The 15,012-nt window shown below is 43.0% G+C and overlaps 1 protein-coding gene across 1 annotated transcript; it reads left to right on the top strand.

Annotated features, from left to right (window-relative positions):
- Positions 1-679: 679 nt before the first annotated feature.
- LOC127630702 (G-protein-signaling modulator 1-like) lies at positions 680-11,964 on the top strand. Its single transcript, XM_052108422.1, has 3 exons — positions 680-705; positions 10,890-11,266; positions 11,681-11,964. The coding sequence occupies exons 2-3, from the start codon at positions 10,910-10,912 to the stop codon at positions 11,858-11,860; spliced, it is 537 nt and encodes a 178-aa protein (XP_051964382.1). The 5' UTR covers positions 680-705; positions 10,890-10,909; the 3' UTR covers positions 11,861-11,964.
- Positions 11,965-15,012: the final 3,048 nt, after the last annotated feature.

Here is a 15,012-nt window from a genome sequence, read left to right as displayed (position 1 = left end):
TTCACCCAAAAATTATCTGATAATTTACTCACCCTCATCTGAGATGAGCATGACTTTATTTCTTTTGCAAAATACTTTTGAAGATTTGTAGGAAAAGATACAGGCTCAGCAGGTCCTTAGAATGGGAGAGGATGTGATTAGAAATTTGTAGGTCCAAAAAGCACAGATAGTAAGCATAAGAGCAATCCATCCTGTCTCCAGCAGTGACATTAATGTCTTCTAAAGCTAATCGATCACTTTGTGTGCAAAAAAGAATGATATTTAAGCTCATTTTAACAATAAAAGATTGCTTCCAGTCAGGCAATGACGAATGGCCAAATTTACACGAGTGCTCCTGTGATGCAAGCACGTTGGCACATTCCTTCGACTCATTGGTTGTGTGTCTGTCACGCATCAGTTCAAGTGCTATCATGCTTACGTCATTGGAGCACTCGGGTAAATTTGGCCATTCATCAACGCCTGACTGAAAGCGATCTTTTATAGTTCACACAAAGTAATCGATTCACTTTAGAAGACATTAATGTCACTGCTGGAGACAGGATGGATTACTCTTATGCTGACTATCTGTGCTTTTTGGACCTAAAAATTTCTAATCACCATCTTCTCCCTATTCTAAGAAACTGCTGGGCCTGGATCTTTTTCTACAAATCTTCAAAAGTGTTTAGCAAAAGATAGAAAGGCATACATATCTCAGATGGCATGAGGGTGAGTAAATTATCAGAAAAATGTCAATTTGTGGGTGAACTATCCCTTTAAACAAGACTTAAAGGGGCCATGACATACTGTTGTTTTTATAATTGCATTACCTTCCCTGAGGTCCACTTAGAATGTTAGTAAAGTTTGTTTTGCACCAAACAGTCATAGTTTAGTCATATATAATAATTTTCCACCCTGTCTCTGGCCTTCTGTCTGAAACTGCATGTGTTTCTCCCAGTCAGTGGCAGCAGTAGAATGAGACACGTTTTTATTAGTTGTGCTTTACCGCTCTTAAAACACGGCACACATCGCTGGAAACGCATCAAAATGTTCAAAAATGTTTACATGTTTACAAAAGACGAACAATTAAAAATAACACAGATGAGTAAAAAATGGTTCAGGATAACTTCAAAACAGCACAACAGCAAGACAGTGCAGCTGAATGAAACACAATGGTGGTCTCCCTTTTTGAGTTAGAACTTGACATCGTATCTTTTAAAAGCGGCACGAGATGTATGATAATGGTCAAAGCCATTCATCTGGTGCACGTAGAAAAATATATAAATCCAGACTTTAGTTTAAGTCCACTTTGGATGAATCACCAATGATAGGCCCATCTCTCTCCTCTTCACCTGAGTGACTGACTGAGCACCAGCGGTCAGGTGCAATGCATTGCCAAGGGTGCAATGATGAAAAATAGGCATTGATGTCTTGCTAAAGAGGCAGATATATTTGGTCCTTGTGATGTTACAAGTTCCACAAATTCCAATTAGATGTTTTTTGCAGCTTGGTTTAAATAAATGCCCTTTTTCTATTGAGGACATTTTCAGTTCTGAAACTTACAGTATGTTTTTATAGTACAGTGTTCTCTTATATGTCAAAAGATCAAGGACAATTTGATTCCGCATGACATGACCCCTTTAACTTTTATTACTTTTAAACAAGTTTACAGTGCAAAAGTGCACAAAGTTACGGTTGGAACAAAACAAAATCATAAACTTCGTTGGGGCATTCCCCTCACATACAGTATCTTGATTGTATTGCACACACTATACTCAACTTTTATCATCTCAATTACATAAAAACATGATAAAATGTAAAATAAATATGTGGAAATAAGAAAGATAACAGAGATAGTGATTATCTAGCTTTAACTGGACTAAGAAATTGAACTGTAATATTTATGTGGCAATAATAAAGAGCATCTGATTAATGGGAATGCAGGTGCACAGGTAGTGGAATCCTTCTTGCGGTCATGCTGGGTGTTTCAATAAATGTGTTCCTGCCATTACAGAGAGTTCATTCAATATCTGTACAGAATCCAACTGTTCACATAGAAAGCCAAATTCAATTCCTGTCACATCAACATGCTCTACCAATAGATAGTGTCTTTAATGCAGTTTTTTGTGATATTGTAACACATTTGCTGTAACACACATTACGTCTGTAAGCAGGGAAATTTAGATCCACACATGAAGCTTGTGTGTACTGTATGTCTACAGTACTGAATGTAATGCTGAATGGAGAATGATTTAGCTGAATGGACAGGTATGGCTCAATGGGTCTGTTCACAAAAGCTGATGGATTATCCTCTCAGGCAGAGCACTTACAATGGAGAGTTGAAAAGCTTCAGGCAGTGCATATAAGTAGGGTGATGTTTGCTCCTCTCTCTCTCTCTCTCTCTCTCTCTTTCTCCCTCTCCAGTTGTGCATCTAAAGACTGTGAAGACCTTAGGGACATCAGGTGTCACAAATATACCATATAGGGGTTTTTAATGGAAGCCATACAAGAAGTGGTATTTTGTATGTGCAGGTCTCAATTGGCTGCAAAGTTGACATGACCATGAAGGATATATGTATACATTTTGTAACTTTTATATATATATATACAGTGAGGAAAATAAGTATTTGAACACCCTGCTATTTTGCAAGTTCTCCCACTTAGAAATAATGGAGGGGTCTGAAATTGTCATCGTAGGTGCATGTCCACTGTGAGAGACATAATCTAAAAAAGAAAATCCAGAAATCACAATGTATGATTTTTTTAACTATTTATTTGTATGATACAGCTGCAAATAAGTATTTGAACACCTGTCTATCAGCTAGAATTCTGACCCTCAAAGACCTGTTAGTCTGCCTTTAAAATGTCCACCTCCACTCCATTTATTATCCTAAATTAGATGCACCTATTTGAGGTCGTTAGGTGCATAAAGACACCTGTCCACCCCATACAATCAGTAAGAATCCAACTACTAACATGGCCAAGACCAAAGAGCTGTCCAAAGACACTAGAGACAAAATTGTACACCTCCACAAGGCTGGAAAGGGCTACGGGGAAATTGCCAAGCAGCTTGGTGAAAAAAGGTCCACTGTTGGAGCAATCATTAGAAAATGGAAGAAGCTAAACATGACTGTCAATCTCCCTCGGACTGGGGCTCCATGCAAGATCTCACCTCGTGGGGTCTCAATGATCCTAAGAAAGGTGAGAAATCAGCCCAGAACTACACGGGAGGAGCTGGTCAATGACCTGAAAAGAGCTGGGACCACCGTTTCCAAGGTTACTGTTGGTAATACACTAAGACGTCATGGTTTGAAATCATGCATGGCACAGAAGGTTCCCCTGCTTAAACCAGCACATGTCAAGGCCCGTCTTAAGTTTGCCAATGACCATTTGGATGATCCAGAGGAGACATGGGAGAAAGTCATGTGGTCAGATGAGACCAAAATAGAACTTTTTGGTCATAATTCCACTAACCGTGTTTGGAGGAAGAAGAATGATGAGTACCATCCCAAGAACACCATCCCTACTGTGAAGCATGGGGGTGGTAGCATCATGCTTTGGGGGTGTTTTTCTGCACATGGGACAGGGCTGACTGCACTGTATTAAGGAGAGGATGACCGGGGCTATGTATTGCGAGATTTTGGGGAACAACCTCCTTCCCTCAGTTAGAGCATTGAAGATGGGTCGAGGGTGGGTCTTCCAACATGACAAAGACCCGAAGCACACAGCCAGGATAACCAAGGAGTGGCTCTGTAAGAAGCATATCAAGGTTCTGGCGTGGCCTAGCCAGTCTCGAGACCTAAACCCAATAGAGAATCTTTGGAGGGAGCTCAAACTCCGTGTTTCTCAGCGACAGCCCAGAAACCTGACTGATCTAGAGAAGATCTGTGTGGAGGAGTGGGCCAAAATCCCTCCTGCAGTGTGTGCAAACCTGGTGAAAAACTACAGGAAACGTTTGACCTCTGTAATTGCAAACAAAGGCTACTGTACCAAATATTAACATTGATTTTCTCAGGTGTTCAAATACTTATTTGCAGCTGTATCATACAAATAAATAGTTAAAAAATCATACATTGTGATTTCTGGATTTTTTTTAGATTATGTCTCTCACAGTGGACATGCACCTACGATGACAATTTCAGACCCCTCCATGATTTCTAAGTGGGAGAACCTGCAAAATAGCAGGGTGTTCAAATACTTATTTTCCTCACTGTATATATATATATATATATATATATATATATATATATATATATATATATATAAATATATACATACAACAGTTAGTTCCAGTCCTCGAATCTGATTGGATGAGATACGTTTCATGAGCACTGATGGTCTGACACCATCAGCACTCCGACACTTCACTGTGTTTATCACTCCGCTTGTGTTCGTTCTGTTCTAAACTAAAGTGTAAGAGCAGTGCATATGTATTAAGAGCTAATGTAGGCTATGTGTACATCTGTTTCTTTTTTACATTACATATGTTAGTCAGCAAGTAGTGACAAAAGATAATTTTTGTGTGTAATATGAGCCAGTTGGTGACGTGAAGTGAATCCATTAGTCATTGTTTACATTGAACAGCACTACATGATCGCTCGTATAACTACTACACTACTAAAGATAGGAAATAGCTTTAAACGGCGTTAAATGAAAAACTTCAGCATTAAAACTCATCACAGCTGAGAGACACAACAGACTGATTGATTACAGAACTCAAGGCTCTTACCTCTTACCAGAGTTTACACATTGGATACATATGGTTTAAAATGGCAGAGGACATTTCGGTTTCTATAGGGAATGACTCTTGCGCACCGGCTACCGTGAAATAGCGAGGAATACCCCTGCTTGGATGGCTATTTTACGACTGAGAAAGGTGACCTTCAGAAAGCTGACAGCATCTCTGCTTAGGTGTGGCAACATGTGATCGTACATGCTCCGTCTCTCTCTCCTGACACATGTCATGATTTTATGCATCTGCATGATTTTATGGATTTTATGGATGAGCAAGCTGTACAGATGTGCCTAATGAAGTTTATATATATATATATATATATATATATATATATATATATATATATATATATATATATATATATATCAAGATTTTAGGTCAAAAATATATGTGAATATATAGGAAAGTGTGAATTTTAGGTGCTGTGACAGGTCATTATTTCTCTTAGGTTTTTCACAATTTTTAATATTTTTAATTCACTAGTTCATTTTGAATAGTCCCATGGTGACAAATATAAGGATGAAATATAACTATTCCAAATAGAATGATAAAAGAAATCTGCATGCATAAAAATTAGCAAAATGCTGGTTTAAATTGTTTTAAATTTTGTACAGCATGTCTCAACGCATATCAATTTCCCAAACGTCTTTCATCTCAACTATCCATTTACAGGTGTCCTCATACAAAATGTCATGATTCACATGTTTCATGATCAATCAATATCATCCTAGGCTCAGCCTCGGATGGCATAACCTATACAGACTGCCCACAATCCATGCACTAACCTTCTGATGCATATTGCACACAAACCTGGAAAAAGCTTTCTCAATCTAATAAGCAGCATCTGATTGGCTGGTTTGATGGAACTTCTGTGAGAAAAGCACATATTTATCAGGATATTCAGTGTTTCATTTGAGGCACGTGGTAGCAAGTAAAGTGGATATTATGAGCAGAACTACATTTTCTGCTTTGTTTTCTTTGTTATGTCTGTGAAACCATCTGTGCTGTGGTAAAAGCACATATTCATCAGGATATTCAGAGTTACATTTGAGGCACGTAGTAGCAAGTAAAGTGGATATCATGAGCAGAACTACATTTTCTGCTTTGTTTTCTTTGTTATGTCTGTGAAACCATCTGTGCTGTGGTTCACCTTCTGTCACTCACTCGACGTTGTGTCGAATGTAGTGACACAAGGGGTCTCACAAGCTGAAGTTTCACCACTGATCCGCTCAGCACCGCAACGGTAGTGTACATAAATCACCAAGGCGATATGCGCTCTTGTCGTATGTCAAAACTCGCTTGCCATCTCCTCCTTTGGAGTTAGCAGCGACTAAGGTCCTGGGAAACCGCAACACGACAGCGGACGCGCTGTCGCGACAGTTTTCACCCAGCGGAACGTGGAGGCTCCACCCCCAGGTGGTCCATCTTATTTGGGCCGATTCAGCATGGCACAAGTAGATCTCTTTGCCTCCTAAGATAATTCTCACTGCCCGCTCTGGTACTCCCTGTCAGAAGCCCCTCTCGGAACAGACATGCTGCCACACAACTGGCCCCGGGGGCAGCATAAGCAGGCATTTCCCACAGTGAGCTTTCTCGTGCCGGTGCTGTGCAAGATCAGGGAGGACGAGGAACAAGTCACCTTAGTGGTTCCTTACTGGACTCAGACTTGGTTCTTGGGTCTCACGCTCCTCGCAACAGCACCTCCCTGGAAAATTCCCCTAAAGGAAGGACCTTCATTCTCAGGGACGGGGCACCCTCTGGCATCTGCAACCAGACCTCTGGAACCTCCACGTCTGGCCCCTGGACGGGACGCGAAAGATCTGAGTGACCTACCACCTACAGTTGTAGACATGATCAAACAAGCCAGAGCCTCCACCAGGCAACTTTACACCCTGAAGTGGCGCTTGTTCACGAATTGGTGCTCTTCCTGATCTGAAGACCCGCAGAGATGCGCAGTTCGGTCAGTGCTCTCATTCCTGCAAGAGAGAATGTAGGGAAGGCTGTCCCCCTCCACCTTGAAGGTGTATGTAGCCGCTATCGCTGCCCACCACAATGCAGTGGACGGCAAATCCTTGGGCAAGCACGACTTGATTATCAGGTTCCTTAGAGGCTGAATCCTCCACCGACCAAGCCTGTTCCCCTCCTGGTATCTCTCAGTGGTCCTCTCGTGCCTTCAGAGACCCCCCTTTGAGCTGCTTGACTCAGTTGAGCTCAAGGCCCTCTCCTTGAAAACGGCCCTCCTGACAGCACTAGCTTCCATCAAGAGGGTTGGGGACCTACAAGCGTTCTCTATCAGCGACACTTGCCTGGAGTTCGCTGATAGATCAGGCAGATACTCACGTCATCCTAAGACCACGACCGGGCTACATGCCTCAGGAGGAGGCAGACCCTACCTTTTCGATGCTGTGTCCGGTACATGCATTGTGTATTTATTTGGACCGCACGCAGAGCTTTAGATGTTCTGAGCAGCTCTTTGTCTGCTTTGGCGGACGGCGGAAATGGAACGCCACCTCTAAACAGAGGTTATCTCACTGGGTCATTGACGCTATCTCTCTGGCCTATCAGACCCAGGCCGTGCCCGCCCCCTTGCGGGTTCGAGCACACTCGACGAGAAGTGTGGCATCCTCTTGGGCACTGGCCAAGCAGACATCTGCAGAGCAGTGGGCTGGGCAACACCTTTGCGAGATTCTACAATCTCAGGGTTGAATCTGTCTCATCCCGTGTTTTGTCAGGTCTGAGCTGGTAGAACTCGGTAATACGGAACAGCCGACCGGGTGTTAACTTCACCAAGATCCAGTGTGCTTTCTCTCCCAGGTTATCCACTAAGCTTTCACTTCCTGGATGTTTTTCCTCCCTAGCCTTCTGGCCTTCGAATTCTGCAGAGGAATTTGCGACCAGACCCACTACGAGCCGCAAGTGCTCTGTTCTGGGGTAGGGCTCCACAGGCTTAATTCCCTTTTCAGGCAACTTCCATTGAGGATTTCTGGCAGTACACTCCCCCTTTTGGCGGACCCACGTCTCTACTGGTCAGTTTTTCTGCCCCCTGTTGATGAGTTTGTAGAGCTCCTCCCTCATCAGATAGGACCTACCACAACGTCGCTCCCACGTGCGGCTTGACAACCCACGTGGTGTATTGGCAACATATCAACTCCCTCTAGTCAGGGCAGGATGTGGTCTCTGCAAGGTCTTTTCGACCTGAAAGAATAGGCTTGCTTCCCTGACGCATTTCATAGCCCCAGCCACTTTAAACTCTATACGAGAAACATAGAGAAAGAAAAGGCCGCGGCTGGCTGGCTTGCTCCCATGATGGTCATGTAGCGTCTAATCCCCCCTTAGGGGTGATGGAACCTAAGGTCTGTTTATGACACCTTTTTCTGTGGGCGTTGGTGAGGATTACATGCGGCCGATACAGTTGCGGGACCCCTTGTGTCACTACATTCAACACAATGTCAAGTGAGTGACAGAAGGAGAACATCATGGTTACTGTTGTAACCTCTGTTTCCTTAGGGAGGGAACAAGACGTTGTGTTCCTTCTGCCATGACACTAGACCTACCACTGTAAATGGCCGTACCTTATTCTTGGCTCCTTTATACCCGTATGTCCAAGGGCGGGACATGCAAATTCTGTCTGCCAATTTCTCAATAGCCTTTTTTCAAGTTCAGATGTATGCGAGGCTCCCAAGGAAGAGCCCTTGTGTCACTACATTCAACACAATGTCTCGTTCCCTCCCTCAGGGAACGGAGGTTACAACAGTAACCGTAACGTTTTGTGTCCAGTATTTAGACTCTCTAAACATTTTCTGCAATTGTTCTGGGCATTTTCTGTACAACCACTAGTGGAGACAATGAATTTTTTTTTTATAACACTCCAGTCTTTTATTAGGGTATAAAATAGTCAAAGTTCTGGGTGTACAAAACTAATATTGTCCGGGATCATTATTACACACTCCTCACTGGTCCACCTGAATCAGCAATGCAAACTATCACAATACATCAAAAGTAAAATTTAAATGCTGCTGTCCATCTCATATTCAGCTTCCAGAAATGTCTTTCTCATTTTGAGTTTGTGTCTAGGTACTGAACTTAAAATCCTAACTTCCTGCTAGTGCAATCAATGGATTGCACTAGCAGAATGGTTCTTTCAATGGAAGTGAATGGTGACCAGAACTTAGATGCTCAAAAAGCACATAAAGGTAGCATAAAAATATTCCATATGATTCCAGTGGTTTAATATGTGTCTTCTGAAGCATTGCAATCACTTGCAAAAATCAATATTTTGAATGTGAATTTTTTCACTATCAGAATGTCAAAGTGAAGATTTATAGTAAAAAAAAATAAGTTACAGTAAATATAGATCTGTTTCTTTCCCACACCTATTATATCACTTCTGAAGACATACATTTAACCACTGGTGTCATATGGATTACTTTTATTCTGCCTTTATGTAATTTTTGGTGCTTGAAAGGTCTGGTCACCATTTACTTGCATTGTATGGACCTACAGAAATGAAATATTCTTCTAAAAATTCTGCTCCTGCTGCTGTACTGATGAGTACTGCACATGAAATGTGGTAAGACCAATAGAACTGGAGTCTTGCACTAGCAGCTGCCTGCTGACCAGCACATGGAACAGGACTGGAGGGAATCCCAAGAAAGACTGCTCTATTCCCCCCAGGAATTCTAAATAGAGTGGCATTCATCCATTCATTTTAGCCAAAGGGCCCCAGGCAACAGTATGTTACTTTGGTTTATCCCAGTCTTATTGGTTATTGCCTCCTCCTTATGGTAGCTTCCAAACAACCCCCTCCTCCTTGTGCTCTGTTGACAGTGGCTCAGCATCGCTTGCAACAAAAACGTGAAAATGGCTGATATAACAGCAATCGGCCACTGTATGCTGGTATAATTGTGCTCCAGTTTTCCTGACTATGGAAAGAGAGAGGCAACTGATCCCTAGGAGGCAATGAATGGAACTCAACAATGCAGGAATGCAAGCCAGTGTGTATGTGTGTGTGTGTGTGTGTGTGTGTGTGTCCATATGTGCCAGACATTGTGTGTATGTGTGTGTGATGTGTGTCTGTGTGAGTGAACGACAGGAGCGAGATTTGGAAGCCGGTTTTCAGTTCCTATAGCAACCATGATGTAAGCGGAGAGGGGCAACTGCGCCCCATTTCTCTCTACCCCCCACCCCCCTCCCTTTCTCTCCCTCTCCCCCTCTAAAACAGACAGCCCTGCACACAGGAAAGCTGGGTGTGGAAGATAGGGAATTCATTCACATTTTTGCTGGAATATAAGGCATTTTTTGTTGAATATTTTTTATTTTTTATGAACTATAAGAGAAGATTTGCAAGCTGGACACCACTGTTAAGTAACACATGTTTCAATCTTGGAAGAGAAAGGTCTGTTTATCATGTCTGCCAAGAAAATCATTTAGTGCCAGAGGCTGTGGCAATTGCTGTATGGCTGGTCTCAGATGAAGTCCCCATAGAAAACGCATTTGTGAACTTTATTTGTTTTTGGATTTTTTGAAAAGGATAAAAACTGTAAGTCACTTTAAAACTTTGTCATGTCTGAAATATATCATGTTTAAATTATGCATTTAGAACCAAGTATCTGAAACGTTTTGTGTGATGTTACAATATTGTAATTATCTTTTAAAAGCTGGTTGTGTACAGATTTCTAAAAACCTTTTTATTTTTAAAAGGTTCCAAGGAGCAAACTGATATAAATGCTGTATTTAATTCAAATTGTTTGCTCATTCCATATTTGCTGGACTACAAATTATGCATAATGCCAGCTCTAAATAAGTTATACAATACTCAGATCACGTGTAAGCAAGCAAACTTTTCTGACTTAAAGAAGCATGCGTGTTTTACCAATAGATCATCCAAACATTTACTACATAATATTAATATAATTACTAATTAATATAAGCCTATATGAAAACTGAATATTTTTATTGCATTTTGAGATTGAAAAAACACAGTTTCAGGACATGTTTTGATATTCAACAATCTAACTGAAATTGTGACTGCCCAAGCTGTTCAGATCATTTTCATTTGATGTGTGATTGTAAAGGTTGTCACTTGTGTCAGCACCATGTGCTTTTATTGGAAATGAGGCAAATTCATAAATTCTCAAAATAATGTTTAATATTTTGCATTGTATTCTGTTTTTTAAAGGCAAGGCCCAGTTACCTCTAATGGTCTGCCATTTCACTGTGCTCAGAGACCCCACACGCAGCAGCATGGAGAACCGGCTCTGCCAGCATCCTCAACAACCCAATGCCCAGGCCCAGGAGGCCTCGCCCAGGCCACAGTCCTCCATGCCTCAGTCCCCGTTACTATCTGGAGCGACCTCCCTCATCTCCCTTACCCAGAGAGAGGAGTTTTTTGACCTGATAGCCAGTTCCCAGAGCCGTAGACTAGATGACCAGAGAGCCAGTATAGGGGATCGCTTGGGCATAAAAATAGCACAAAACAACTTGGGACACTTGTGTGAAGCATGTAGTCCACGGGAACCTAGTGATGAGTTCTTCAACATGCTCATAAAATATCAGGTAACTGAATATATTATAAAATCATACAGTACATAAGAAATTTAAATTTTAAGGGATAGTTCTTCTAAAATCGAAAGCTCTGTCATCATTAAACCTGTATGACTTTCTTTCCTCCATGGAAAACAAATGTTTTGCAGATGTTAGGCAGAATGTTAGCCTAATTCACCATTTACTTTTATTGCATCTTTTTTATTTCCAGTCAATGAAAGTGAAAGAAGGTGAGAAAAATATGACAGCATTTTCATTTTTGGGTATCCCTTTGAACAAGGCTTACATTCAGCGGTCTCAAATTTCCATGAACTCCCCATCAAAGCAGAATTCCTTTGTCGTTATAGTTAGCATTTTAGAATATCATCTATTTAGAAGGGCCAGATTGCGTTCACTTTTTACCATATCACCTCTCTTCCCCTCCAGTCCTCCAGAATCAATGATCAGAGATGTTCTTTGCCTCCTGCACCAGACCCAGATGAAGACTTCTTTAGCCTAATTCAGAGAGTGCAATCCAAACGGATGGATGAACAACGGGTTTCTTTTCACTCTGATGAAAAGGGTGACACAGACTTAGAGGTCCAAAACCAAAAGAACTCAAGCTAGAGACTGTTGTTTTGACCTCCACAAAATGCTTCAGAAAACCCTAACAGGACAGTCTGGTTGCACATTTTGGGAGATCTTCATAGGTTTGGGCTATAGTGGGAAGTAATTTAGGACACTAATATAATTGTATATATATACACACACACACATATATATATATATATATATATATATATATATATATATATATATATATATATATAAAAAGTTAACGTGAACCCAAACCCGGATGTCATTCAGGGGAAATGAAAACTCAACTGTTTGCTGTAGCCTATTTGTTCCACTAATTGTTCTTTTGCAAAGGTGGTTGTGCAGATTTCAAGTAAAACAATATTATGGAAAAATTATTAACATACTGATGCCTTTGAAAGGTAATATTACTAACTGCTGTCACACAAAACAATATTGACTGGTGTGAAAAACAACTGTTCTGCATAATTCAAAAGCAGGTGCATTTACATTTAACTCAATTGGAAAGTATGTTTCAGCATACACTAAATATGAATTTGCTGATTCCCAGCAGATGGGATAAATTGCATTTGATTTGACACAGCATTTCCATGGCTGGGATCAGTTTATTTAAAGGTCTAATTCTGCTGATTAGAAACACAAACTAGCCTAAAACTAATAGTAACGTATTCTATAATCAAGAAGTAAGGTAAACTCCATCTATAGCTTTAATTGTGAATATATTGTCTGTGAAAAGTTGATAGACTAATTTTAAAGGTGCACTGTTTAACATGGCTTTTTGTTTCATTGGAATAAAAGGGATGTTTTAGTAGGTTTGATTTCAGTATGTCTTTTTTACATTTTTAAATGGGCATAGTGTGATCAATTCCCTTACCAAAATGTTCCATGGTAACCGTAGCTTCCCTCAAAATACTGTAGTTAAGGCACTGTAGTATATTTAGGAGTTCATGAATTTAGACGGAACCATTAACGTGCCCGCATTCTCACACCATTATATGTAATGGTATTTGGTATGCTAGATTTAGAAGGGAATTTAGTGTCTCGAATTATGTGAGCTATGAACTAAATTAAACAGTCCTTATTGTACATTATTAGGTAATGAAATGTATAATGGAATTAGTCGCATTCGACAACCATTATAAATTCGATGAATGACAAATAAATAGATTATTTGTCCGAATAAATTCTTCACCATTAAATTTGTAATACAACGTCTCCGCTCACAATTTCTACTGTAAGGAATTAGCTTTAATAAGTGAATTGTGATTAATTCACTTATTGGAATTATATTATTCTCATGGTGTTAAGAATGAGGCAGCGAGGAGACGAGGAGATGCGGATCTAACTGCAGGCTTCTTTATTAAACAAACAATATATATAAAACAAACACAAAGGAAAAACCCTCGATGGGGAAACAAACATAAACTAAGAACTCAACAAACACAAACTAAGAACTCGGGCAAGGAACACACACCAGGCTTGAACAACATTCAACGAAAGACAAGGAGTGAACAAAAAGCAGGGCTTAAATACACAGGGAACAAACAGAAATCAAAAGCAAACTAACGAGGGACAGGTGAAAACAATGAACAATGAACACGAAGCTGACAAGGAGAGTATGGAGTGAAACAAGGGACAAAAGTGAAACCTAAGGAGTAAACAAGGGACAACATGGTAAACAAAGGGGCAAAGGTAAAACAAGACAAGGTAACCCAGGGCAGACAACAAGGGAATCGTGACATAACCCCCCCTCAAAGGAGCGGCTTCCAGACGCTCCTCAAAAGAAAGAAGAAAAAGAGAGTACTGAAAAAAGACAGAAAAGCGTCCAAGGAGTGGGGGGGGGGGCAAGGAGGGGACAAGGGGCAAACAGACAGACCAAGGAAGCACAAGGGGCAAACAGACAGACCAAGGGAGCACAAGGGGCAAACAGACAGACCAAGGGAGCACAAGGCATTCAGTCCAGGGGGGCACAGAGAGCAGACAGGCAGTCCAAGGAGGCACAGGGGGCAGACAGGCAGTCCAAGGAGGCACAGGGGGCAGAGAGGCAGTCCAAGGAGGCACAGAGGGCAGACAGGCAGTCCAAGGAGGCTCAGGGGGCAGACAGGCAGTCCAAGGAGGCACAGGGGGCAGACAGACAGTCCAAGGGGGCCACAAGAGGACTGGATCAGGTGGCCTGGGAGGCGGCCTCAGAACCACAGCCATGGGGAACTCAGAGGGCGGAGCCGAGGTAGGCGGAGCCGTGGGCTGCTCAAGAGACCACATCGTAGAAGGCTCCGGAGGCGGAGCTGAGGGAGGCTCAGGAGGTGGAACTGTAGGAGGTTCTGGAGGCTCAGGAGGCGGAGCTGAGGGAGGCCCTGGAGGCTCAGGAGGCGGAGCTGAGGGAGGCCCTGGAGGCGGAGCCGAGGTAGGTGGAGCCGTGGACTGCTCAGGAGACCACATCGTAGAAGGCTCCGGAGGCGGAGCTGAGGGAGGCTCTGGAGGCTCAGGAGGCGGAGCCGAGGAAGGCCTAAGAGGCGGAGCTCTGGAAGGCTCAGGGGGCGGAGCCAAGGGAGGCTCAGGAGGCAGAGCAGAGTGAGGCTTGGTAGGCGGAGACCTGGAAGGCTCAGGAGGCGGAGCCATAGGAGACTCGGGAGGTGGAGCCGTAGGAGGCTTGAGAGGCAGAGCCCTGGGTGGCTCAAGAGGCTTGAGAGGCGGAGCCCTGGAAGGCTCGAGAGGCGGAGCCCTGGAAGGCTCGAGAGGTGGAGCCCTAGGAGGCTTGGAAGGAGGAGCCCTGGAAAGCTCGGGAGGCGGAGCCGATGGAGGTGGCACCGTAGGAGGCTCGAGGGGCTCAGGGTGCTCGAGAGGCGGAGGCCTGGAAGGCTCTTGAGGCGGAGCTCTGGAAAGCTCGGGAGGCGGAGCTCTGGGAGGCTCGAGAGACGGAGCTCTGGGAAGCTCGGGAGGCGGAGCTCTGGGAAGCTCGGGAAGCTCGGGAGGCGGAGCTCTGGGAAGCTCGGAAGGCGGAGCTCTGGGAAGCTCGGGAGGCGGAGCTCTGGGAAGCTCGGGAGGCGGAGCTCTGGAAGGCTTGAGAGGCGGAGCTCTGGAAAGCTCGGGAGGCTCGGAAGGCAGAGCTCTAGGAAGCTCGGGAGGCGGAGCTCTGGAAAGCTCGGAGGGCGGAGCTCTGGAAAGCTCGGAAGGCGGAGCTC

Source organism: Xyrauchen texanus, chromosome 3, assembly GCF_025860055.1.
Source record: "Xyrauchen texanus isolate HMW12.3.18 chromosome 3, RBS_HiC_50CHRs, whole genome shotgun sequence".
In the NCBI taxonomy this organism is placed as follows: Eukaryota; Metazoa; Chordata; class Actinopteri; order Cypriniformes; family Catostomidae; genus Xyrauchen; species Xyrauchen texanus.
The sequence above is the reverse complement of the archived record's forward strand: the minus strand, read 5'-3'. Positions and strand labels throughout refer to the sequence as shown.

Bases quoted from the DNA above. Each gene is read 5' to 3' on its own strand.
- LOC127630702 (XM_052108422.1), top strand. From the start codon at position 10,910: ATGGTCTGCCATTTCACTGTGCTCAGAGACCCCACACGCAGCAGCATG. The intron at 11,267-11,680 runs GTAACTGAATAT...CTTCCCCTCCAG, and splicing joins ACATGCTCATAAAATATCAG to TCCTCCAGAATCAATGATCA.